The 27,124-nt window shown below is 45.9% G+C and overlaps 2 protein-coding genes across 8 annotated transcripts in view; one reads left to right on the top strand and one right to left on the bottom strand.

Annotated features, from left to right (window-relative positions):
* The window catches only part of LOC133139441 (LIM domain and actin-binding protein 1-like), a 30,958-nt gene extending 12,272 nt beyond the window's left edge, over positions 1-18,686 (bottom strand). Inside the window, exons 1-3 of one of the 3 annotated variants that reach the window (XM_061258989.1) lie at positions 18,528-18,686; positions 5,541-5,692; positions 3,993-4,038 (exon numbers count right to left, since the gene is read on the bottom strand). In XM_061258989.1, coding sequence (XP_061114973.1) covers positions 3,993-4,038; positions 5,541-5,662 — 168 coding nt within the window. In that variant the 5' untranslated portion in view covers positions 5,663-5,692; positions 18,528-18,686. Of the gene's footprint in view, positions 1-3,992; positions 4,039-5,540; positions 5,693-11,825; positions 12,318-18,527 lie in introns of those variants that run through there. The other 2 variants (XM_061258991.1, XM_061258990.1) reach the window with 2 other exon arrangements.
* Positions 18,687-20,607: 1,921 nt separating this feature from the next.
* On the top strand, positions 20,608-24,058 carry zgc:174906 (uncharacterized protein LOC571548 homolog). Of its 5 annotated transcripts, none has more exons than XM_061258837.1 (6): positions 20,639-20,723; positions 22,188-22,295; positions 22,456-22,799; positions 23,040-23,111; positions 23,330-23,787; positions 23,821-24,058. In XM_061258837.1, the coding sequence occupies exons 3-5, from the start codon at positions 22,481-22,483 to the stop codon at positions 23,611-23,613; spliced, it is 675 nt and encodes a 224-aa protein (XP_061114821.1). In that variant the 5' UTR covers positions 20,639-20,723; positions 22,188-22,295; positions 22,456-22,480; the 3' UTR covers positions 23,614-23,787; positions 23,821-24,058. The 5 variants fall into 5 exon arrangements, with proteins under 5 accessions (XP_061114822.1, XP_061114821.1, XP_061114824.1 ...); XM_061258840.1 differs by lacking the exon at positions 20,639-20,723 and adding an exon at positions 20,746-20,912; XM_061258839.1 differs by lacking the exon at positions 20,639-20,723 and adding an exon at positions 21,306-21,331.
* Positions 24,059-27,124: the final 3,066 nt, after the last annotated feature.

The raw sequence follows: 27,124 nt of genomic DNA on the forward strand, positions 1-27,124 counted from the left end.
GCGAGAGCGAGAGACAGAGAGAGAGGTCTATGCAAACCAGGAACTGGGAAAGCAGGAAATGAAAGACGTTGGAAAAGATTAACTCGATTGAGACTGGTTCGAGCTGGAGAAAGGGGAAAAAGAGGGAATTTTGTTCTCCGTGAATATTTAACTCCAGCTGACCATTCTTCCTTCTACCTCCATCTCTAAATCTCTCAATCCCTCGGTGAAGTGAAATGGAGTCTAACCAACACGGCTGCATGTACAACACTTTCAGCACTGGGTCACAAACATGGAACATAATGTTACCAACGTGTACGTCTCGTGCTAGCCCAGACTACTGAGCTCAATATGATGCTGTGAGTTTATACCACCACTCCTGTCTGTGAACATTGATTGTGATACTTGTAACCTGATATCATCCAGACCTGGGTCAAATATCTAATTGATTTTGGATTCAAATACTTGTTTTACGATTTACTGAGCTTGTCTGGTGTATTGGAACCGATGAAATCCTATCAAAAAGTGCAAACCCCACATTCTGGCCCTCTTGGTGAGCTCAATTGCATCAGGCAAGCTCAGTAGAGCACCGACAAGTATTTGAATCCAAAACAATAATACGTATTTGACACAGGTCTGGTATCGCCTATCCTCTTTGCCTACACGGTTTTGGATGTTTCTCTAATAGCATGCGCTAAATGTCGAAATGTTGACTGTGCCTCTCTCTCAAAGTCCCCCCCCCTCCCTCCCAGAGGAGATGTGGCTTCTCACAGATCTTAGCACAGTGCAGCTGGAGTGTGTCAGCGCTCTGGGGGGGCGGGAGGGGGGGTGACGGAACGGCCCTGTAAAACGAAAGCACGGCGCCCCGCAGGCTCCGATGATGTCGTTGATTCGGGAGAGGAGGGGAACGCCTGAGCCTTTCCCCTCCAGATGCGAGGAGACCTCTGATCCTACCCCCCTCCCTTCCAAACCCCCGCAGCCACCCAGGGGAAGGGGGGCACCTCGGTCCTATCCTGCTAATGGGACGACCCACGTACTCAACTGCCTTCCTGTGCCTGTAGCCTCTAGGGCTGTGCGATATTAGGAAAATATGCGATACGCGATAGCGTTGTTGAGTGATGCGATGACGACATAACTTACGATAAATAAACAGATATTTAAGCGTGCACAGTTCTAATGTTTCTCTGCTTTAGGTACACAGCTAACATAGAGCCCAGACAATGAATAGCCTATGCCTACTCAAACAAATGAGCACCCAATCAATTTAACAACAGAATTTAAATAAATACTATTAATCGCAGTTCAAGCAATTTGGAATGTGTTTATCTCGAATGTTCATATCTTGATGACGATAAATATGATGTCCCGTGCAACCCTAGTGCCCTCTACGTCTCGCACAAATAACGCAAGAACAACAGCAACAAAGGCACGAACTATAAGCAACAATGCCGTGACTTCAGCATAACTTTCATCAACTCCCTTTTTTACAAGCATTATATAATAATTCCATCATTAGATGTAATAATTACCATAAAAAAGCAACAAACTGACTAAAAACGTAGCAGCATTTGCTTGTTTCCTTTCACAACTGTGAGATAAAGATGGATGTGTGTGTAACATGTTTATTTTTATTTCCTGCCTTGAGCTTCAGGACTGTAGCGGCTAACGGGCAGGGCGAAATAGACACGCTGTGTTCTTGGTTATGGATCCCTTCGGTCGGAGGGGCCTGGTTGCTAGGTGCTCTCCCTCTCTCTCAGCGAGACGCCCTTTTAAGGAGAGCCCAGCATCCTGAGCAGGCCTGTGCTGTGCAGCCACGCCCGTGTCTCCGCCAGAACACGCCTGGCCAGCGTTACCTGACGCTCACCTATGGCGATTCGCCTCTGCCTGAGGGAAATGCCATTCCACAGGGAACACCCACCCAATGGAGCCATCCCAGTACACACACACACTACCACATTAACCCAACAGAATCTACCACATTAACCCAACACACACTACCACATTAACCCAACAGAATCTACCAAATTAACCCAACACACCCTACCACACTAACCCAACACACACTACCACATTAACCTAACAGAATCTACCACATTAACCCAACACACCCTACCACACTAACCCAACAGAAACTACCACATTTACCCAACACACACTACCACATTAACCCAACACACACTACCACATTAACCCAACAGAATCTACCAAATTAACCCAACACACCCTACTACACTAACCCAACAGTAACTACCATATTAACCCAACACACACAACCACATTAACCCAACAGAAACTACCACATTAACCCAATGGGCTCTTCTGAGAGTACTAACTCTTCTTCAATGTAGCGTAGCAGAGGTGGACCAGGCTTGCAGATTATTTCTTTACAACCTCAATAAAATCTGACCTTTCCTCACCACCTACTCCACTCAGCTCCGAGGGCAGGACCTGACTCACCCACACAGTGGCAGAATGACCTTCCCCTGGAGATCCACTGCCCCTTCGCCCACTCCGGCCGTCTGCAGTCTCCCCTATTCCCACCCCAGAACATTTCTTAATGGAATTATTTAGGGATTCAGGAATGAGAGCGAGAGGCGCAGGGTTGGATGCGGGAGTGGTTGAGTTGCAGTCACGCTGTACACATCCATGCTCCCTCGCACCACGGGGTCCGTCCGCAGGTGAAGGCGCTTATTTGGCCCCGAGGAGGAAGCGGCGAGTTTCAGCTCGCGTGCCACAAAGCTTACGCTACCACTGCGAAGGATGCACAATTTCACTGGGAATGACGTGACCATTGTGAAACTGTGTGCGGTCAGTTTTCTGCCTGTAGAATCAGCCATTTTGTGTTTAAAAGAAGACTGGCATGCTCAGTCCCCCCACAGACATTGACCTCACTGCTAACAGACCTTTCCCGGGCCAGGTAGACCGCATTAAAACCGGCAAACCCAAACCAGGATAAATGCCATGCACAATTAATGATTACATTTGTGTTTTCGCGTCAGTTAAGCCAGCTCTGTTCAGCTCTATGTTGTACAGCACTTCCTCTTGATCTCTCAGGGAAATCCAGATATGGTCACACCACCAGGCCAGCCAGGGTTCTAGACCTGAGGTCAAATGGTGGTGAGGTCAAACCCCTTACGCAGGGAAGTGCTGGGCCGGGCTGTCTGCACTACTGTGCCAATGGAAACCTCTCAGTCCTCTTGGTAAGTGGATGCAAGTCAAGAAGACCGATTTGGTCAGTTTTAGTCTCGGGAGACAAAAGACTACATCCCATCTGGATAATATCCTAAACCCCCGAGAAAGATACATTGTTCAAGCATGTTTATTACAATTCAAAAAGATTATCTTCAAAATATAACATCCATCCATCCATCCATTATCTGAACCCGCTTATCCTGATCAGGGTCGCAGGGGGGCTGGAGCCTATCCCAGCACACATTGGGCGAAAGGCAGGAATACACCCTGGACAGGTCGCCAGTCTATCGCAGGGCACACACACCATTCACTCACACACTCATACCTACAGGCAATTTAGACTCTCCAATCAGCCTAACGTGCATGTCTTTGGACTGTGGGAGGAAACTGGAGTACCCGGACGAAACCCACGCAGACACGGGGAGAACATGCAAACTCCGCACAGAGAGGCCCCGGCCGACGGGGATTTGAACCCAGGACAAAATATAACATGTTTTGTCATATTTATTAACCGTCGTATTGTTCTCATCAATTAAGAAATCCACAGGACCATGGGAAGGAAACCTATGGCTGCTGATTGGTCACACAGACTACTGGTCAGTTTCTGATAAGTCCATAAACATATCCTCTCATACCACATCATTAACAACATTATGCAGTTGGGATGCGGTCACCTCAACATTACTTCCTGCAGAAGAGTAATCGTGGTCTTTGGCAGGTCAACCTGCATAAACACAGACCATGGTCCTGCTTGAGTGATGTCAGTAACCCGAGGCCCGCCTGCCCCCATCCCAGAATCCTCTCTGTTCATAAATACTCACAGCTTTCCGCTTGTCTGCGTTCATCTCTTCTGCTGCTCTCTGATACCTGAGGGAACAGGGGGAGAAAAAGAGTGAGGTTTATCCAAAAATGCAACAAGACAAACAAATTAAGTCCTACCTGTCCGTGACTAAAAACCAAAAACACCAGAAAATGAAAGCACACTGCCCTCTGCTGGTCATAGAGAGCATGCCACACAAAAAAAATGAATGCCAACTTTAAAGGTACAATAGGTCATTTTGTTAGACTTGCAGCAACAAACACCCTCAAACCACAACAATGTTTATCCCCCCTCCTTCTCTGTGAATGCTTTGACATTAACCCCCCCCCCCCCCATCCCCCCTCCTTCTCTGTGAATGCTTTGACATGAACCCCCCCACTATTGGCTGTGGCAGTTAGAACCAATTTTCAACCAATGAGCTTGAATTATTGTACAGCTATCCAATGTTTTTGTACAAAGAGTCAATCCGTCAACTGTATTTTGAAACCAGAATTTAAGGACTATAAACACAGGCAGAGGGTGAGTCAATATGTCAGTGATAGGAAGGGATTTACAATGGTCTTGTAACAATGTTTTAACACAAAAATCTTACCAATTGTATCGTTAAATGCATTTGTATACATGCCACAGGCGCATGATAGGATGCTTGATTTTATCATGCAGTACACAAGGAAGTGTCTGCATTCATTGTGTTTCTCCACTCCCTCAGTCAGGGTTTTCCTTTAATTTGTAAGTAAGCATACTACTAATACTGCAGGGTGTGCAAACTACGTTTTACACCAGGGAACAACCCAACATGGGGTTAAAGGTCTCTATATTCCTTTATTTACAGATTTGACAAAACAAAGACCTCTGACCTTTCCAAGTAACCAATACTCAGACCATGTGTGTAGGTATGTGGTATGTAGGTATGTGTGTGTGTGTGTGTGAGAGTGTGTGTGTGTGTGTGTGTGTGTGTGTGTGAGAGAGTGTGTGTGTGTGAGTGTGTGTGTGTGTGTGTGTGAGTGTGTTGAACTTGTACTTTACAATTCATCACTTTCAGTCACATCCTCTCCCATCCCCCAAAATAAATCAACCCAACTTAGTTCCTATAATTCCCCCTGAAGCAGTGTTTCACGGGACCTCCTGTGGTCCCCACACAAACATTTTGGTAGAGGCCTCGCAGGGCTGGTGGTGTACGGAGGCCATTGTGGCTCAGAGAACACACTCTACTGCCTACAGAAAGGTAGGAAAGACTGTCTGCCGTGCCGTAAACGCCAGGTCATGTGACAACATTGTGAGCGGATCAGCTGCTCGGGGGGCGGGGGGGGGGGGTACACAGAGCTAAGGAAGAGGGGGGGAAACAGGAGCAGAATTTTCCTCCTTTCCACCTTTTCATCACAGATTACATTTTCTTCCATTATTTCTGCGACCTACGTTTTATGCATTTAGCAGGCACTCTTGGCTCACAAAAAGAATTGTCACTGTCTAAATACCTTCACTACTTAACTACTTAACAGTTACGGTGTGTGTGTGTGTGTGTGTGTGTGTGTGTGAGATTTGTACTCACTTGGAGAAGCGCTCAGCAATGGGCATGGTCTTCCCGGGCGTGCTGACCAGGGACAGCTCCTTGGAGGTAACGCGCAGGGACTGTGACGCCCACTGCTGCCGACTGAACACTTCCGCTGCCATCGCTGCTACTGAGGGCACTTTACCGAGGGCCTGGGGAGAACAGCACAGTGTCTGTTAGCCTCGTTCGCCCCACTGAGTACAGACACACAGCCTCGTTAGCCTCACTGAGTACAGACACACAGCCTCTTTAGCTACACTGAGTACAGAGACACAGCATCATTAGCCCCACTGAGTACAGACACACAGCGTCATTAGCCCCACTGAGTACAGACACACAGTGTCTGTTAGCCTCGTTAGCCCCACTGAGTACAGACACAGTGTCTGTTAGCCTCGTTAGCCTCACTGAGTACAGACACACAGCCTCGTTAGCCACACTGAGTACAGACACACAGCCTCGTTAGCCACACCGAGTACAGACACACTGCCTCTTTAGCTACACTAAGTACAGAGACACAGCCTTGTTAGCCACATTGAGTACAGACACACAGATATGGTCACTAGCAGCTAGACTAAGAGCACAGAAGGTGCGGGGCATACCGTCAAAAATCTATCACTTTCTGACCTCACCCTTTCAGATTTGAGCGATGAGCAGCCCTGGTTTTATTTTCTTCTGGGTAATGGTTGGCATTTATATAGCGCCTTTATCCAAAGCGCTGTACAATTGATGCTTCTCATCCACCCATTCATACACACACTCACACACCAATGGCGACTGGCTGCCATGCAAGGCACCAACCAGGGTGGAATCAAACCGGCAACCCTCCGACTGCCAGACGACTGCTCTTACCGCCTGAGCCAATGTCGGCTGACCAAATTGGCCAAATTGGCCAAATTTGCCAGGTAAAGGCCTGTAGCGTAGTGGTTAAGGTACAGGACTGGGATACGCAAGGTTGGCGGTTCTAATCCCGGTGTAACCACAGTAAGATCCGCACAGCCGTTGGGCCCTTGAGCAAGGCCCTTAACCCTGCATTGCTCCAGGGGTAGATTGTCTCCTGCTTAGTCTAATCAACTGTACGTCGCTCTGGATAAGAGCGTCTGCCAAATGCCAATAATGTAATGTAATGTAAAGGGAAGGTGGAAAACCAGCAGTTCACCGATCCCTGGCATAGAGAGACTGCAGACACCCAGCTGAAGACAGGGGGAACTATTGAATGAAGTGGGGGGGAGGGCTCCTTCTCTCCCTGAAAATGGACAAATCCTCATTGCCAACCTCTCATGGGCACCAAAAAATAACCCAGCGATATTCAAACTCGTTTTTTTCCTCATGACTTTGTCGCGTCTGCCTTTGGCAACAGTTACAGATGCATTTCCTGTAAATATTGCATGTGAATTTCAGAAAGAGATATACAGTGCGTAACTGCTCTTACTGAGGAGCAGAAGATTCCTTTCAATACTTGGCTTTAACGTCATCAGGACTCAGATAAACAGCTGAACCTAAATGCTCACATGAGGGACGCAATTAACCCAAACCAGTGAAGAAATCTAACCGAGTCTCAAGATCCAGCACAGAGATCAAATAAACACCGAGAACATAAACAAGAAATTCCCGGAGAACAGAAGGATGTTCAAGCAAGAACACGATAATCAGCCCAATCACGAATTGCTGTTTTAGCGCATCCAAGTGAAGGCCTGGTTTTGAGCACCCATTGGTGCTCAAACTGCCAGTCTTCCACCTTATTAGAGCGCAAAAACATTTCCATCCTAATTTAACGTGAACTAATGCAGGCCTGTGAAGGCTTGCTCTGCTGACAGTACCCAGAAAACACACATAAAACAAGGCAGCTGGTAACAGGTGGCTGATGTCCTTTCAGATGGACAGATGTTGTCTGCCTTCCTTTTTATCCTGCATTACATTCCGTGATCCTCCATGACACAGAGTAAGGCCTACAGTCAATGCAGTACCATCTACACCTCTGTTTACATTACACAAACGCACGCACACACATATTGACCTTCAGACCAGGTGCGCACAGATCTTCATGCCATCTGGATGGGCTCAGGGTTGACACTGATATTAACACTGGGAGATCTGTGCACGATACAGATCATGGGCCCTTACATAAACTCCTGACGAAGAGGACATGGGTTCTAGCCCATGCCAGTTCTGTAGACGTGGTCCACAAGCCTGTGCCAGACTAACGGCACGTGAGATCACCTGTTCTCCATGCAGAGAGGGTTATACAGTGCTCAGTGAATACCAAGCTGTGGCATTGGACAAAGCAGGGGAGCCAGACTGTGCCATGGTCACCGATAGAAGGACATGGAGGAAGTTTCAGAGCAAAGCAACTTTTACCTTGCACTTTGTTTATCAAAAAAGTGCTTTGGCCATCCTATCCCATACAAATTAAAAAGGGCACAGAGGCTCGCACTTTCATTTTTTATTATTATTTTATTTTGCCTTGGAAATAAAATGAGTTGTTGACTCTTGCTTTATTAATCATTGGAAGTCTCAAGCAAAAATCTAAGGAAGCAGATGACTGATGGGTAACAGGTAATGGTGGAACAGAATGAAACATCTTAACAGACATCAGTTGAACAGTTTGGAGGAATAAAGTCCTGGGACCTGGCAGCCCTGGGGCAAAGTGACATCACTTCCTTAGAAACTGCTTGACGACCACACTCACGCCTGTGCTTGCATGCCATTTCCTTTCAGCCCTCAGTCACTACAGAGAGAAAAAGCGCTGAAGAGGGCGAATCAACGGTGTGAGAAGCATTAGGACAGTCACCGCTGTTTCCCCCACACTGGCTGCCGGTGCACTGAGAGTGTGTGAGTGCACTGAGAGTGTGTGAGAGCACGGTGTGTGTGTGTGAGTGCACTGAGAGTGTGTGCGTGCACTGAGAGTGTGTGAGAGCACGGTGTGTGTGTGTGTGCACTGAGAGTGTGTGCGTGCACTGAGAGTGTGTGCGTGCACTGAGAGTGTGTGAGAGCACGGTGTGTGTGTGAGAGCACGGTGTGTGTGTGTGTGCACAGAGAGTGTGTGAGTGCACGGTGTGTGTGTGTGTGCACTGAGAGTGTGTGCGTGCACTGAGAGTGTGTGAGAGCACGGTGTGTGTGTGAGAGCACGGTGTGTGTGTGTGTGCACAGAGAGTGTGTGAGTGCACGGTGTGTGTGTGTGTGCACTGAGAGTGTGTGAGTGCACTGAGAGTGTGTGAGAGCACGGTGTGTGTGTGAGTGCACTGAGAGTGTATGAGTGCACGGTGTGTGTGTGTGTGCACTGAGAGTGTGTGAGTGCACTGAGAGTGTGTGAGAGCACGGTGTGTGTGTGTGAGTGCACTGAGAGTGTGTGAGTGCACTGAGAGTGTGTGAGAGCACGGTGTGTGTGTGTGAGTGCACTGAGAGTGTGTGAGTGCACGGTGTGTGTGTGAGAGCACGGTGTGTGTGTGAGTGCACAGAGAGTGTGTGAGTGCACGGTGTGTGTGTGTGTGCACTGAGAGTGTGTGAGTGCACTGAGAGTGTGTGAGAGCACGGTGTGTGTGTGTGAGTGCACTGAGAGTGTGTGAGTGCACGGTGTGTGTGTGAGTGCACTGAGAGTGTGTGAGTGCACTGAGAGTGTGTGAGTGCACTGAGAGTGTGTGAGTGCACTGAGAGTGTGTGAGAGCACGGTGTGTGTGTGTGAGTGCACTGAGAGTGTGTGAGTGCACGGTGTGTGTGTGAGTGCACTGAGAGTGTGTGAGTGCACTGAGAGTGTGTGAGTGCACTGAGAGTGTGTGAGTGCACTGAGAGTGTGTGAGTGCACTGAGAGTGTGTGAGTGCACTGAGAGTGTGTGAGTGCACTGAGAGTGTGTGAGTGCACTGTGTGTGTGTGTGTGCACTGAGAGTGTGTGAGAGCACGGTGTGTGTGTGAGTGCACTGAGAGTGTGTGAGTGCACTGAGAGTGTGTGAGTGCACTGAGAGTGTGTGAGTGCACTGAGAGTGTGTGAGTGCACTGAGAGTGTGTGAGTGCACTGAGAGTGTGTGAGTGCACTGTGTGTGTGTGTGTGCACTGAGAGTGTGTGAGAGCACGGTGTGTGTGTGAGTGCACTGAGAGTGTGTGAGTGCACTGAGAGTGTGTGAGTGCACTGAGAGTGTGTGAGTGCACTGAGAGTGTGTGAGTGCACTGAGAGTGTGTGAGTGCACTGAGAGTGTGTGAGTGCACTGAGAGTGTGTGAGTGCACTGAGAGTGTGTGAGGGCACTGTGTGTGAGAACAGCACCGGCCATGTCTGGGCTGGTGTGAACACGTCACAAGCTGGCAGGACGGGCACACCACACACTCACACACACTCTCACACACTCTCACACACTCTCACACACTCTCACACACTCTCACACACTCTCACACACTCTCACACACTCACACACACTCACACACACTCTCACACACTCTCACACACTCTCACACACTCTCACACACTCTCACACACTCACACACACTCACACACACTCTCACACACTCTCACACACTCTCACACACTCTCACACACTCTCACACACACTCTCACACACTCTCACACACTCTCACACACTCTCACACACTCTCACTCACTCTCTCTCACTCTCTCTCTCACTCTCACTCTCACTCTCACACTCACTCACTCTCTCTCTCACTCACTCTCTCTCACTCTCTCTCTCACTCTCACTCTCACACTCACTCACTCTCTCTCTCACTCACTCTCACACACTCTCACACACACTCTCACACACACTCTCACACACTCTCACACACTCTCACACACTCTCACTCTCTCTCACTCTCTCTCACTCTCTCTCACTCTCTCTCACTCTCTCTCACTCTCACTCACTCACTCACTCTCACTCTCTCTCACTCTCTCTCACTCTCTCTCACTCTCTCTCACTCTCTCTCACTCACTCTCACTCACTCTCACTCACTCTCACTCTCACTCTCACACTCACACTCACACTCACTCACACTCACTCACTCTCACTCACTCTCACTCACTCTCACTCACTCTCACTCACTCTCACTCACTCACTCACTCACACCGTCCCCATCATTCCCAGGCCAGTGAGATACGGTGACTCAGTATGGAGTTACTCAGGGACTCAAGCCTGAGAGCGGGATTATGGGATGTCGAAAGCTCTGCACACAATAGCACACCTCTCTCACGGTATGATTTGTTCACACAGTCACCGTGGCTACATCTTGGGTGGCGGGAAAGGCAAAGCTCATCAGACACCATGGGACACAGGTGTCTGGGGGCATGACTCAACTTGCAGCCAATCAGAGGGAAAGGCTATGAGCTCACTTCCTGTTGAGGCAAGTGGAAGTCTCTATCCCATAACAGTAATTCCCATAATCAATTCATTTTTAGACAAGGTGTGTGTATGTGTAACAAGGCTACGCACCTTATACACAGTTACAACATCAGCCCAATACCCAGGAATTAAACTTACAATATTGCAGTTGTAACCAGTGCACTATACTGCCAGCAGAACTGCAGGGACAACTAAAAGTGAATTGTCACACTTTACAATTTACAATACACTCAGTGAGCACTTCATTAGGTATTTATTAGACTTATATTTTAGTCTTTGTGGTTATTTGCGTTACTGTCACCACCCTGTCTGCCACCCACAATCATTCCACGGTCAAAATCACCTAGATCACATTTTTTCCTCATTCTGATGGTTGTTTAACATTAACTGAAGCTCCTGACCAGTATCTACACAAATGTATCCATTGCACTGCTGCCACACAATTGGCTGACTAGATAATCGCATGAATAAGTAGGTGTAATAAAGTAAAAATGTTCATCCGAAAAGTGCGAGGTGAGTGTGTATGTCCAACAAGAATAAAAACAAGAAAATGTCTTTTCTCACACTTTCAGGAAGACAGTGAACACGTGCTATTCTTGGATAAAGATTTCAAACAAAATCAAAGAAAACAAACTGAGCACGAAAATTGTGTCCTGAATAACAACCAACTGAACGAATCCATGAATTCGCTGGAAGAATCAAACCAATTCAACAGACATTGACAACAACTTTGCTGTAAGATCAGCCAAAAATGACAAGGTTCAGAGTCTGGCACTGAAGCAACTAAACAATCAACTCAGTCCAAGGCAACTTAGCACACAATCCACATCGGAGCAAAATCAGGTAATAGTGCCTTTTATTTCTTTTACAAGCATCATGAATATTGAATGAGCCGTTACCAAGTGTATTTCTGCCTTCTGGCTACAAGGCTAAACGCAGTGCTCTGTGGTTTTCAGCAGAAAGCCTACCTTTACCTGGAGCTGTTCCTCTAGCGGTGCGAAAAGCTCAGATATAACCAGCCTTCTGTCTCAAAGCCGCTGAATAAAGGTTTTCTTTTTTAAAAGTGTGTTGACTGTGGCGCTGGTGTTGTCCTTGTGAGAGTGCAGTTCCAGACAGAAGCAGAGAGACAAGCAGAGGTCTCTAGCTCAGCTCACACAATGAGAGGGCTGCAGTTCTCTCTCTCTCTCTCTCTCTCTCGGCCCAAAGTGCAGACGGAGCATTTGAGTGTGTCAGGGGAGTGAACGGACCAGCCCACACCCTGTACTTTACTTACTGTCCCTCCCTCACACACTCACACACACACACACACACACACACACACACACACACACATACACATACACAGTACTCACTCCCTCATACACATGCCCTGTACTTTCTCTCTCACACACACACACATACACACTCATACTCACCCTGTACTCTCTCTCACACACACCTACATACACTCACTCGGTACTATCTCTCACACACAGACACACACACACACACACACACTCACCCTGTACGCTCTCTCACACACAGACACACACACATACCCTGTACTCTGTCACACAAACACAGACACACGTTTTCTTTGTTCTTGTCTCGTCTGAAACTCTCTCGCTCATTTTTCTCCCAGAACAGCCTTGAAGTGTGCGCATGTGTGTGTGTGTGTGTGTGTGTGTGTGTGTGCGCTGGGCGAGGCAGGGTCACATGCTATTCTACACCATTAATGATGCGGTATTGCTCTTCACCTGCCAGGTGTACACCTCCTCCAAGCCTTGCAACACAAAAGGTCTTACTTGTAGTCTACTTACACCGATTCTCCTCCCAGCAGCAGACAAACGCAGCAGCTGTAGGCAAATGCAGCAGACAAACGCAGCATCAGCGGACAAACGCTGCATCAGCGGACAAACGCTGCAGACAAACGCAGCATCAGCAGACAAACGCAGCAGACAAACACAGAATCAGCGGACAAACACGGCAGACAAACACAGCATCAGCGGACAAACACTGCAGACAAATGCAGCAGACAAACGCAGCATCAGCGGACAAATGCTGCCGACAAACACAGCATCAGCGGACAAACACTGCAGACAAACTCAGCATCAGCGGACAAACTCAGCATCAGCGGACAAACTCAGCATCAGCGGACAAACTCAGCATCAGCGGACAAATGCTGCAGACAAATGAATGATACACCGCCACAAACACATTTCATTAAACAATGAAAGCCCTGCTCCCTGCTCCCAGCTCTGTCAAGCGAAGTGATGTGATATGGTGGGCCGGTAACATCCCCTTGGATGTGGACAGAATCCCTTCTGACTTCCCAGACCGGCGCTGCAGCCAGAGGGATACTTTGTGTTCCACGAAGCCCACGGTCAGGATGGGGAGCTTGCGGTCAGGATGGGGAGCTTGCGGTCAGGACAAGACACAGCTGCCGACGGTCAAGGAGGAAGTCTCCCTAGCAACCAGCCCTGCCGTCCCTGATTGGGTAAGAGTCACTGGCTGACACTTGGCTGCTGTTGATTTAGTTGAGAGATGAGATGACTGACAAGCTGTACATGAGTGTCTCACTGCCCCGCTAAATTTTTTTAAACTAGGAGCACATTTTTACCCTCCCGAGTGCGTCCTGACTCTTATCGGTGTGCCCCGCCCAGCCGGAACCCAGCCGGTACAACCAAGGGTGAAAGGAGAGAGAAGAATGACTTATGGGTGAGGAGGAGGGCTGAGAGACAGACAGAGTGATGAGGGGCTCTGAGAAGCGGATGTCGAAACCACACTTTCAGTTTCCAGAGCAGGAAATTCCCCTCCTGCACAGTCCACTGGGTTTCTGGGAAAAAACGGGACTTACCAGCACTTAGGATTCACAAATCCTGACCCCAACACACAGACTGACACACATTGTGTAACATCCTGCCCCCCCCCCATCCCAAAATATCTGTGGTTGAGCGGGCCATGGGCTTGCCTTAAACCCAGCCTGTGAAAGCAGTGGTCCGTTCCCTGTGGAAGCTTCTGCACAAGCCCATAATTTCAGAGACCACTTCAATCTGACTCATAGTAGGAAAGAAATAAGCCCAAGCGCTGACCAATGCACCAGGGCTGAAGACTGAAGATACTATTATAAAATAATAATAATAATAATTATTATTATTATTATTATTATTATTAAGACTCCCAGGCAGAGGAAGAGCTCACAGCCCGGAAACTTCCCCAAATCCAACTCCAATAGGCGGCAGTGTGCATGTGTTGGTTACAAAATTCTCAAGATGGTGCAAAAAAAAAGAAAAAGAAAACTAACTTCTAAAAAGTATGTTTGAATGAGGGCAAATGTTGTGGCCTAATGCTCTCAAAGCTCTTTCCAGTTCATGTCACAAGTTTGAAATGGACAGGAAGTGGGTATGGTCTATGGGGGGGGTGGGAGAAGGGAGCTTGGTCAGACTTAGTCAGGAAAAAGTAGTCACACGCAAAGGGGACTTCAGCCAAACTCTTAGTTTGGAGAAAAGAATACATAAATAAACAAGTGAGATGGGTTGTGCAGTCTCTAAAATGGCTGACTCAGGCACATGCAATTCCTCCACTGCAGCGGATTCCCTCACTGCTGATTCGCTCTCTTAATCAGCAGCTTTGACAGTGTCAAAGAAAATGAAGTTTGCAGCAAAGTGATGTAAAGAAAAATGGGAAATTAAGTAAATACACCACCACCCAAGATGTACAAAAAGTCAATAATCAGACTAAAACCTTCTGTAGGAACTGGTTAAGGTACTGGCTCCGTGATCTTATTTTACCATTTGGGCTTAAGAATTAAAACACAGAAGGGGGATTGCTTTTCCACAAAATAAATCAAGTTGTGGTTGTTTCACAGTTTGACTTGAGAATGCAATGTTTTCAAAAACTGATTATTTTTGGGAGGGTTGTCGATTGTGAAGCAGTGGGACAAACCAAGTCTTTGCTGCTAAATAATAGATTTTGATTCTGAAACACACAGGCGACAACACCACACTACACTACCCCCCACCCACCCACCCTTAGCTCTGATCCCTGTGGATCCATCAGTGGAACACTTTGATGTTCATAGGTTTGTAGTTTGGCCCTAATGAGGCACCATACAGCAGTAACAGTGGTGGTCGGTGAAAGGGAGGGAGGGTACACTGTACTGTACCGAGGATAACTGCATTCCCAAGGCCTTTATGTGCTCTTTCTGCTCTCTAAATTGTGCTAAAAGAGTGCATGTTCAAAACTGCCGGTGGGCCATTACATCAGAACACCGGTTCTTATTCGGCGGGCGGCCTGTAGCGTAGTGGTTAAGGTAAATGACTGGGACACGCAAGGTCGGTGGTTCTAATCCCGCTGTAGCCACAATAAGATCCGCACAGTCGTTGGGACCTTGAGCAAGGCCCTTAACCCTGCATTGCTCCAGTGGAGGATTGTCTCCTGCTTAGTCTAATCAACTGTATGTCGCTCTGGATAAGAGCGTCTGCCAAATGCCAATAACGCAATGTAATGTTATCCCAGCACCCAGTCATGACTCGTGTTACAGAATGTAAATAAGACCAATCTGAATTTAATCAAATCAATTTAGTCATTTAAAGACTATATTTAGAGGTGAATTTCTCTTTTAGTCATCAACATTCCTTGAATTCTGGCACAAGTAACAAAGAGTATGCTTTATTCGAAAGTTAGTCTTGCTAAATCGAAAAGGACTTTGTAGTGCTTTTCATGAACCATTAGAAACAACTTCACAGCATACTCTGTTTATGACACAACTACAGCCCACCATTACAAAATACAATCGGGAAAAATTGGCGGCATTGACTAAGGCACACTATGCAGGATTTTCAACATTGAAACTGATTCAGCTGTGTTATTCTTTATTTAAAGAAAATCTTAAAATGCACTACCTTTCTAGTATTACCCTTTAATATTGGCCTAAGTTTCAAGAACAGTCCATTAACTCGAACCTCCTTAGAATAAAGATGCTTTATTACACCAGTCCAGCTTCAGACCTGGCCACTCGACGGAGACCGCACTCCTCTCCGTTAATGAGTCCCTTCAGGCTGCACGAGCAACCTCCCTCTCCTCTGTCCTGATCCTTCTTGACCTCTCTGCGGCGTTCGACACAGTCAACCACTCCATCCTCTTAGCCTCCCTGGCATCTACAGGGATCTGTGGCACAGCCTGAGAGTGGATTAAATCTTATCTCTCTGGCCGGCCCTCCCAGGTGTCCTGGGCTGGAAGAGTGTCAACCCCTCGCCCCCTTGTTACAGGAGTCCCCTAGGGCTCAGTCCTCGGACCCCTCCTCTTCTCCATTTACACGAGATCCCTTGGCCCCGTTATCTCTGCTCATGGCATCTCATATCATTGTTATGCCGATGACACCCAACTCTTTCTCTCCTTCCCCCCATCAGACACACAGGTCTCTACCCATATCTCCGCCTGCCTGACAGACATCTAGAGCTGGATGGGCAACCACCATCTAAAGCTCAACCCAGGTAAGACGGAGGTAATCTTCATCCCTGCTCTAACCTCTCCCTTCTCCGATTTTTCCATCTCACTAGGGGATACCACAGTGACCTCATCCCCTAGTGCAAGAAACCTTGGAGTGGTGATGGACAACAGGCTGTCCTTCTCCAAGACCATCGCTATGGTGACCCGGGCGTGCAGGTTCTTCCTGTACAACATCTGGAGAATCCAACCCTTTCTCACCACCTACTCCACTCAGCACCTTGTTCAAGCAATGGTCCTGTCCCGCCTGGACTATTGCAATTCTCTGCTGGCTGGCCTTCCAGCATCTGCCATCAGACCCCTATAACTGATCCAGAATGCTGCAGCCGTCTGGTATTCAATGTTCCCAGACATTCACGTCACCCCCCTGCTCAGCAACCTCCACTGGCTGCCTGTTATGGCTCGCATCAAATTTAAAACTTTGGTGCTCGCATACCAAGCAGTTAAGGGATCAGCCCCTGTATGTAATGTAATGCTACATTTGGCAAGCGCATATTTACACATACTGTACTGTCTTTTCGTTTGACTATGTACAATAATAAAATTAAGCCCAGCATATATATAAATGATCATTTTATATTCTTCATTTGTAAAGTCATGACCACAGCAGGGCTAAAAATCCTGCATAGTATGCCTAAATAGTGGCTTGGATGTTAACCCAGGCAACTGCATGGATGCAGGCGGCAAGTAATTATCCATTCAAGGGTGCGCTTTGCCCACACCCCCCTACAGTTCCAGCTTTCTTTGGGTCAAGTTTTAGCAAAGAGCAGCCTTCCTCCCATAATTATTGACCATAATTCATTTCTGTCAGTTTTGTATCTGAGGGGGGGTGATGGGTGCCCTCCCCATCCCTAATCCTACCTGGTTCCTTAATTCCCCTGATCTGACCCCCCCCCCCCCAGTACAGTAAAACAAGCAGGAGCTGGCATGTTGTGTTTGGCTCACAAACACCCCCCGCTCCCCCAAGCTCTGCGGAACACTGGCGTCTTCCTGTACAGGCCGGTCTGGTCGTCACAGAAACCATGGAGATGCAGAGTGGAGGGGGGAGGGGCATCCACACACAGTGGCCTGAACAGAGAGGACAGCACTCATGCTCCACCCCATCCAAAAACCGAGGCTCCTCCCCATCCAACTGTCCCGCTATTTGGTGCTTGTCTTTTTAGCATTAGGCCTCAGAAAGCTTCAGAACCACCCCAACCAAACCCCCATGGGAATGCTGGCAGGTAGCCTTTGTGCTTTATTCATTAGCAGTGATTAGAATCATGTGCCATGCACAGAGAACACAGACCCATTCCTCATCAGCCAAGGTAAAGCACATGATAGAGCTGGGACTACTGGCTCTTTATCAGCTGACACCTAACCTGTAACATTACATTACAGTACATTACATTAGCCTACTTTACATAACATCCAGGCATTCGCCGGTGATCTCATCCAGAGAGACTTATACAGCGTACATTTTTGTTCCTTTACAAAGTCGCATTTGTCCAGCTGGAAATGTACTGAAACGGCTCAGGGAAAGTACCTTTCTCAAGAGTACAACAGCAGCCTACGCTGATTACATCACCTCCAGAAAGTGGACTGTATCTGCAGGATTCTTAGGATGGTGCCAAGAGAGTGAATGCGAGAGATAAAGAGAGAGAACTTCATACTTACATACAGTATGTAATATAGCAATACGCCAAATGTATGCTGACGGACTGACACCCAGGAAAAGTGTTTAACTCCCAATTTCACTTCAAACCCATTGCTGTGGGCACACTTTTGGTTTGTTTGCCCCCAAGATCCTGACGGTGGCTTCCAGCAAATTGTTGCAACAAACGCAGAATACAACCGCTGTATCTCCGCAGAAATGTTCTAACCCACAACTTGGGTGCTTCGGCTAACTGTATCCTTTTTTAGTCCACAGTTTAACGGGACCACTGGCCACGCTTCTCTCAGGTGCGACTGTATCATGTTGTCAGGTGCGGCCTGGGTGACATGAAGGGCGAATAATTACAGACGCGCATCAGTATCAGTAACCCTTCTCAGTAGTCACAAATGCCCTCAAATCGACTAGCTGCTGCAAAAACATAACTTCATCATCAGCTCAAAAGATGACGAAAGCGAAATGTAATGTACATACCCGCCTAACCTTAGTTTGCCGACTCAGCGGTGATCAAACTTCCACGCATTGTACTTACTTTTACAGATGACGAGAAATCGATAACTGCACTGGCACCTCCTCAGAGCGGGGGAAAGACTGCGATGGCGTTGCTTACTCGGCGTTTAGGACTAGAAGTGCTCACAAACTGAGTTCCAAACTAAGCAAACCGATCCCCTCGCATCCTTCGACTTGTGTCCCAACCTCCCCAGGTTTATTTCAAACTATGGACCGGATCCTAAAAGTCCAGCGTTCTGCTTAAATTAAAGTGCCAATGACCTCGTACACTACGCCAACGCTTTACGGTTAAACCCCCTGTGACTGTAAAATAAAGCCACACGTTTAAACCTGTGATTTAAAATAAAACTCTGAAATCCATCTTGTCTAGATCAGCCACATCATCCACGTGTATATTTGAGATACATAATTTAAATTAAAATCACGGAATTCATAGTTACATGAGCTTCCCAATGTGTTAAAGTACACATCTATGTTTGAGACAGTCCATCAGAGGGAAGTAACTATGAGGGTAAAGAGGGTAATTATATATGTATGAAGTCCTGTTTCCTTCTGTGTCTGCTTACTGCAAATAACAGCTGGGTTCAGGATGGGATCATTAGCTGAACACATCCATCTTCAGTAAGAAGTTTATTTTAATGTAGCAGCTGGCAGATTTCCGTCCTTGTGCATCTTTGTGTATTCCTCAACCAAGTAAAGGAAATCGAATAAGAGTGTGGTATTGCGGATAAGTACACATCTGGGTTGGGTACAGCTGTTGATCCTCAGCCAAGTTTTATGTGTGATATGCAAGCAGACAACCTATCCTCCATAAGTACCTCTAATCTTCTAATCGTATTGGCCAGGGAAGGACATTGTATTGCTGCAGTTTGCTGACAAAAACATGAGGGGTTTTGGTATCTACATTTCAGACATTCAATCCAGAATGTCCTCCTTGCAATTAATCATATAAAATTATATTTTGCTTACTTTTATGGGGTGACATTGGCTTGCCGGTTCGATCCCCTGCCCAGTGTCCCTGAGCAAGACACCTAACCCCTAAAATCTCCTGACGAGCTGGTGGGTGCCTTGCATGGTGTGTGAGTGTGTATATGAATGGGTGAATGAGAAGCATTAGTTGAACAGCGCTTTTGGATAAAGGCATTATATAAATGGCAACCATTTACCATTTATGCTTTGTTCACTTTCTTGAGTCCTGGTTAAAGAACCAAGGAGCTTGTGTTAAAAAGGGTAGTCTGTGAGCTTCTATTGCATGGCACAAGCAGAAATTCTACAGACGAACAGGATGGCCAACTCCTGCCTTCCTTCCTTCCTGTCTCCTTTCTGACTAATGAGAATAATAACATTATAAAAAACTTTTTAAAAGGGAATTTCCTTTCCCATCAGGTAGAGGAAGATTGTGGTGCTAGATTACAGTTGATAAGTATGCATGAAGAACTGTGCCCAATTAATTAAATCAATTTCCCTGATATCATCCTTTCACTATACCCATTAATGTCTGTTCATAAAACAGGAGGAAAAGTGTCACTTTTTCTGGTTAGGCTACAGAATCTGGGGTGAAAGTTCCATGTTGTTCAGCTCTGGACATACTGTTGCTGTTGTTGCTGCTGTTATAAATAATAATTTTTAAAAAAAGAAAAAAAAAGAAAAAGAAAGTAATAATAGCTGAGTGTGGATGCGATAAGAGGCTGTTAAATTCACAGACTTACAGTGTGTGTCTCAAGACAAGACAATACAGGGTTGATTGACCTGACTGAATTATTTGGTTATATGTATTATTATATTGCTTGTTATGGTCTACCGAGTCTAAGTTAAATGAGATAATTTAATTTGATTAATTCAATTGAATGTGATTGAGCCTTTATTGAAGAAGAGCAATTTGTCTTTTCTTCATTATTAAGGTTTACCTACAGGATGCCTATATGTTGTACGTGGCCATGCCTTGCAAAAAATAAGTACAATAATAAATCTGGTTATTTTTCTCAAATTACATGATACCGTGCTTACTGGAACTGCATTGTATACAATTGCTTTTATATGATATGTACAATATAAAATCTTTAAATGCGCTTTTATTTTGAAATTTACACTGGAAACTCCACCGGAAGTTAGATTCATTTTTTGTAAATTTGAGTCTTACTGGCGCCGAGCTTTTTCAGGAAAGCCGCAATCTGGAACAGTGGTTTTCAGGAAATTAAACAACGTCGACTTTCCAAAAGTATGTTGTCATTCTTATTCACTCTTTCAGATAGGTTTCGGTCCCGAGCGCAACTCGCGAACTCACTAGTATAGCTACCCATAGTGTACCTTCGTTAGTTAACATTAGCTAACGTTAGCTATCGAGATGGTTAAAGCAATTTAGTTTTGCGAACTAATTTAGCAAACGTAAACTGTAGTTAGTTAGCAGGTAGGATACTATCAAAGAGCGTAAACGATGACTCTGCATACGTTAGTCTCTGATACTAGTTATTACCATTCATTTCCTGGAAGCTGTCCATAGCAAACAAGTTACATGCCACACTAGCTTGTCGTTAGTTAGCTAACGTCATCATTAGCTAGTAGTTGTGTGTTTTCGTACAGGTAACTACATAGCTGCCAACTCTCACGCTTTCGGCGTGAGACACACACATTTGCCTGTTTTCACACGCACATGCGTGAGAGTTGGCAGCTATGTAACTAGCTAGTGGTGGTCGCAATTAGTGCTAGTCAATTCATACTCAAAATCCCCAAAATCGAATTCATACTGCACGTGTGGCGCTTTAGAATGAATGGAAAGACAATTTTGGAAATGGAAAGACAAAGTTATTACCCGTTAGCTAACTAGCTGTAAGTTGTGATTTTGTATATGCTGCTCAGATCTCTGGGACATATTTCCAGGGTTCCCAGAAATAGGATCCTTTCATATTTTAAACCAGTTAATTGCATTTATGGGAACATATTTATACATCCGAACATGTTTTATCAGTATGGTACATTTTAAAAAGAATAACTAATGGATTGAATCATTATATTGAGAATCAAATTGTTATTATGAATAGCACGGTGAAGTAGTGACATATAAATACAAAATAAATAACTTGTGCAACCAAAAGTAATTTGTGCTGAGGAAGACTTAGTCACAAGTACAGACTAAATATTGTCAACCAGAGAGGTAAAATTTGAGAGTAAGAAAACGCAGTCTTATTTCAGTAATGGATAACGCAACGGCAGTTTTCTGTTTAGGTTTGGGTTTGCACATTGCCTTCGTGGGAATACCCCACTTGGCATCATTATGCTATTTGTAGGGGTAATTACAGTACAGTACCCACAAAATACAGCCTGCGAGTTACATGACAACAATAAGCATACGAACACGTCAATATGAACACAGTATATGTTGCCATGAATTAATACAAGTGTAACACTTGTGTATTTTCACACCAAAACGTTTTTCTGTCCGCTTCCTGGAAAACGATTTTAATTTCGATTTTACGTCATTGTGTACCAGCGGGTGTGTATGTAGCTGTTAATATTCCGTTCCCCTCCAATCAATATCCTTTTATGCGGCGGTGCACATCCTCATTTGACTTCATTGAACAGACAAACTGACTCCCCACCCTTCAAAAACTGCCTTTCACTCATGTGTACATCATATGGAGGAAGCTAGTGCTGCTCTAACTTCCATTTCAACTTGTCTTTACAGCAAGGGCTTAAACCAGTTGTCTCCAACCCTGGTCATGAAGAGCTACTAGGCCTGTTGGTTTTTGTTTTCACCAAAAATTCAGCGCTCAGTTGAGACCCAGCTAACCAGGTGAGGGGAGTTAACTGTGTAATCACCTGCTCTAATTGATTGATTAGGTGCAGAGTAACAACAGACACCAGCAGACCCTGTAGCTCTCCAGGACCAGGGCTGGAGACCATGGCCTTTAGCTGATGGTGAACTCAGGTGCGTTCCTTATGTCCTGATTCAGGAGCGTGCTCTGGAAACGCGCCGTCATGGCAGAGGCACCAGAAGGGGGCACTGCTGTGCTGCGGAGGCTGAAACCGAAGTTGATCGAAGTCCTGAGCGGAGAGTCGGATCACGTGCTGCAGCATGCAGACTCGCTCTCCCTCCTCTCCCCGCGTGAGTACCGCCGGCTCAAAGCGATTGACGACCCCTCGCAGAAGATCCGCGACCTGCTCGACTACGTCATCCAGAAGGGCCACAGCCCCGCCCTCAGCTTCCTGGAGTTCCTGAGGGAGGCCGACACAAGGAACACTTTCCCCCAGCTGTCTGTCATCCTGGAGCGGGTGGAGCTTCTTCAGGAGCCCCAAGGTGAGTGTGGGAAATGGAGTCAAATATGTGGTAAGATTTAAAGAGGTTTCAGAGCTAGTGTAAATACGGTGTGAATAAGTAAGCACCTCTTCGATCAAAAAATACCCCCCCCCCCACCCCACCATCCCCGCCAAAAAAGCAAAAAAACATTGAGAACCTTCAATAGCTGCAGTGTAGGAAGTTCCTGCCAGTCCTGAGTCACTTGTTCAGATTGAATATTTCTTTGTTTTGTTTTTACAGAGCAACCCACCAAAAGGAAAACTGAAGAGCCGGTGGTGGAAATTTCTAGCAAGAAAAAGAAACTTGAAGCTGGTGAGTTTTGTTTTGAGCAATATGGCAGCATTTGGCCTTCATTATTGCAGCAGCCGCACCACAATGTTCACACGTATTTATTTTGTAAATGTATAGGCAATATAATTTTGGCATTTTGAAAGTGGCTCTCTCTGGAATGGCTGTGCGCTCATCCATTCCAGGCGCCCTAGTGTTTAAAACAGTTTGGGGCCCCTGTTTGACGGATAGTCTCCCCCCAGGGTCGGGGCTGGTGTCGGAGAGGCAGATGATGCTGGTGGCGCGCGAAGTGGGCCGTGACTGGAAGCAGCTGGGCAGGCTGGCCCTGGACATCCCGTCGGTCCGTCTGGAGCAGATCGAGGAGGACAACCCGGCCGACCTTCGAGAGCGCGTGTTCGCCATGCTGCGAGTGTGGCGAACGAGAGAGGGGCAGGACGCCACCGCCGCACGCCTGCACGCCCTCCTGTCCGCAGACAAATGTGCCCCACCGGCAGACAAAATCGACTTCCTCCTCGACCCTGTCTGACCTGCGCATACCGCTGTCTGACTGCAGGGGGCACTGTCTCCTCACTTCACGATGGGAGACGTTCAGTATGTGTACACTCACCTAGCACTTTATGAGAAACATTTACACACATTAGAGCAGTGGTATGCAGAAGAGCATCTCTGGACACACAACGGATAGCCTACAGCAGTAGAAGTCTAAAAAATAAGTAATAAATACCAAATAAAGTGCTCACTGAGTGTATATGTGTGTGAATATGTACAGTGCCTTGAAAAGTTTTTTGTTTCAGATTTTTAGGCAAAATGTATTTTTAAACAAAGTCAAAGTCCTGACTTGAACCCAATAGAGATGGTGTGGCGGGACCTGAAATAGCAGTTCATGCTTGAAAACCTACCAACTTGTCTGAATTAAAGCAGTTCTGCAAAGGTATTTGCTCACTATATTTTATGAAATAAATGAAATTTAAAAAAGGTGTTTTGTGTTTACTCTGTTTCCCTTTGTCTAATATTACATTTAGCATTTTGCTAATATTACATTACATTTGAAATCATTCTGTGACACACATGCAATAACAGTTGTCGTGAGCCACGGACCCCTTGCCGAGCTCAGACCTCACGTTCCCACGAGCAGTACCTCACAATGAGGTGTCTCGGGGACAAACTCAAGTACTCCGAACGTCCTGGAGCCCTGGTAAGTTCTACTGAACTTCCAGCCCAGTCTCGAAGTGAAGGGTGTGATGCAAATCTGGTATTCGATGTGCTGTATTCAATGTATTCCTCTAAAGAATCTTTATCACATATGATTATAGTAAGATATACTTTATTATAATCAATCAAAAGAATAGAGTTATACAGATTACAGTGTACCTATCATCTTTTTCAGTTTGCTGATCACATGCAAGTTACATATACCCCTTTAGCTCTTTCTAAGTTACCTTTCCACCTATGATGTTTAAAAATCAAGGTACACCCCTCAAATATCCATCCTCTTTGGCCTTAGCCTTATCCTATAGCTCCCCCTTCTGGACGTTTAAAAAGAAACTATTCCTAGAATATTATATTTATCTAACTATGATAACTTCTCTACATTTTTCTACCTTATATAGTACCTTAATGAGAAATAAAAGATATTAAAATAAAAGGAAACTTATAATGTGTTACTTTTCCTACTTCTACAAGTAATATAGATTATAATTACCACTCCAGCTTGGTTATAGTTGTTCTGCGTGGCTCTTTCTTCAGCTGAGTCCGCACCGCGTACGTCACTCCTCTCTCCATATCCATATCCTGGAGTGGCGCGCAGAGGGAGCGCGCCACTCCAGCTTGACTACAGCTGTCTTGTGTTGCTCTCTCTTCAACAGCTCGTAGATATCTTGTGAGGCAAAATTCTAAGATCCTACTCTAAGGTCTAAAAGCTTATTCCTTATATATCTTTTTTGCATACAAAAGTGTACCTTTTTTGATAAGAAATGTCCCCAATATTTCAAGCGGGAAGACATTTATCTCTTATGTAACTTGTTTTTTAATGATCATATTAATTATTTCTGTTTTTCCAATTGTCATTTTCTCATACCTCAAAAGAGATTTCCCCAATACGTTATCTCATGTGCCCCTCCGATTTGGGAATTTCCACCATCTTAATATACGAGTGGAAAAACATTTTTTTTTTAAGGAACCTATTCATCATTGGTGTTTGTTTTTAATTTCATAGTCTCTCCTTGACTTCCTCCACACCTTGATCTCATGCAAGCCAGAAGTTAATGCCTGCCACCATCTCAATACACTCTTCAGGCGCCCCTTTTTGTGGGGGATCTACAAAGGACATCCAGCCAATAGCTGAGTGTAAATCATCCCCCAACTTCTTCTACAGTCAGTCCTTTGAATCTATCCGATAAATTGTTTGTGCTATAATCAGGAAGGCCCTTGAAGCCTCTTAATATTCTTTCGGTATTGACATCCCTTCCATTTTCCTTATCTCTCCTACATTTTTCCATCTCCTCATATTCTTTGATCTCCCAATTATCTTCATTGTTTTTCTCATCCTGTTGCTTTAACCAGGCCTTGTGCTCCTCCCCTGTAGGAGCAAGCCCACACGTGTCAACCAAGTATGTTATCACATCTATCGTCTCCCTGAATGCAAAACTCCCTGGGTCACCAATTTCCTGTTCAGCGTGTTCAGCATCTTCCATGGTCATGCTAGAACACATTCTACGCATGGCCTCAGTCAGGCCTTTAGCCTTGCTCTCTAAAACCCTGAATCTAAGTCCTCTGACTTCAGACTCCTCAGTATCCATATACGGTTGTACATTTATCTTGTACCACATATTTTTCTTCTTACGGGCGTTCTTACTACCACCTCGATGGCGTGTGCGAGGGGTTAACAATGCATTCCTTCTTAACCCATCCCACGTCAATCTCTCATCAGGGGGCCTAGGGCCGGGTCCTCGACACAGTTAATCTGGAAGGTGACTAATACTTTTTCATGACTCTTTATATGTGTTGTGTGTGGGGGTGAGTTCCTGCAATTGCGTGTATGTGTGTTTATGTATGACAGTTTTTTGGCGTGAAGGGTATTTGAGATATTTGGTATGGTATGTTTGTTGTCGAAAGCAGGAAGATACACTTATTGCAACTAGAAAGCTGCTCAAACAGCTACTTCATGCCTTCCGGATGTGTGTGTGAGTGTGTCTGCGCACGCATACATGCATGTGCACATGCGGTAGTGCTTGGGTGTGTGTATGATTGTGTTTTCTCAAGTCAGTCAGTGCCTTCCACATGCTGTTCTTTCTCAGTAATAATGGGTTGTTACCCAACTCGATTCAAGTTTTAATTTCAAAAATTCTTTCAAGTTCTGCTCACGCTAGACAGAGCTTCACAATATTCTTGAAGCAAAATACAGAATCTGACAGTTCTCATATCAGTTATGGCATCATAACAGCAAATGTGCAAAGACTGCCACCGCCCTCTGGTGGTTAAGCTTAGTTTCTAATATCAGACTTTCCCAACTGCCCTCTTTACATTACATTACATCACATGGCATTTAGCAGATGCTCTTATCCAGAGCGACTTACAATGAAGTGCAAATCAAACACAAGTATGAGTGCTAAGAGGACCTGAGAGGACAGTACAGTTCCGAGTCCTAGTGTAAACATACAGATAATCAGAACCCTTGAAGAGTACAATCAACTTCCAAACTAGCATACCACAGTTGGCAGCTAGAATACCCTGAATACAACAGTACAACAGCCAATAAAAAACAACAATATCTACACAAGTAACAATATCTATACAATCTATACATAAGTGCCATTACAGTCTAAGGCTAATCATGGTGGTGAGTTAGGGAGGGAAAGGTGTAGCCTGAAGAGATGAGTCTTCAGTCTGCGCTTGAAGGAGGTCAGAGACTCTGCCGTTCTGACATCCACCGGGAGATCATTCCACCACCGTGGGACCAGGACAGACAGCAGTCGTGAGCGTGAAGTGCAGGTGTGGCGAGGGGGAGGCGCCAAACGGCACGAAGTGGCAGAACGGAG

Source organism: Conger conger, chromosome 10 (genome assembly GCF_963514075.1).
Source record: "Conger conger chromosome 10, fConCon1.1, whole genome shotgun sequence".
In the NCBI taxonomy this organism is placed as follows: domain Eukaryota; kingdom Metazoa; phylum Chordata; class Actinopteri; order Anguilliformes; family Congridae; genus Conger; species Conger conger.

Bases quoted from the DNA above. Each gene is read 5' to 3' on its own strand.
- zgc:174906 (XM_061258838.1), top strand. From the start codon at position 22,481: ATGGCAGAGGCACCAGAAGGGGGCACTGCTGTGCTGCGGAGGCTGAAA. The intron at 22,800-23,039 runs GTGAGTGTGGGA...TTGTTTTTACAG, and splicing joins GCTTCTTCAGGAGCCCCAAG to AGCAACCCACCAAAAGGAAA. The intron at 23,112-23,329 runs GTGAGTTTTGTT...GTCTCCCCCCAG, and splicing joins GAAAAAGAAACTTGAAGCTG to GGTCGGGGCTGGTGTCGGAG.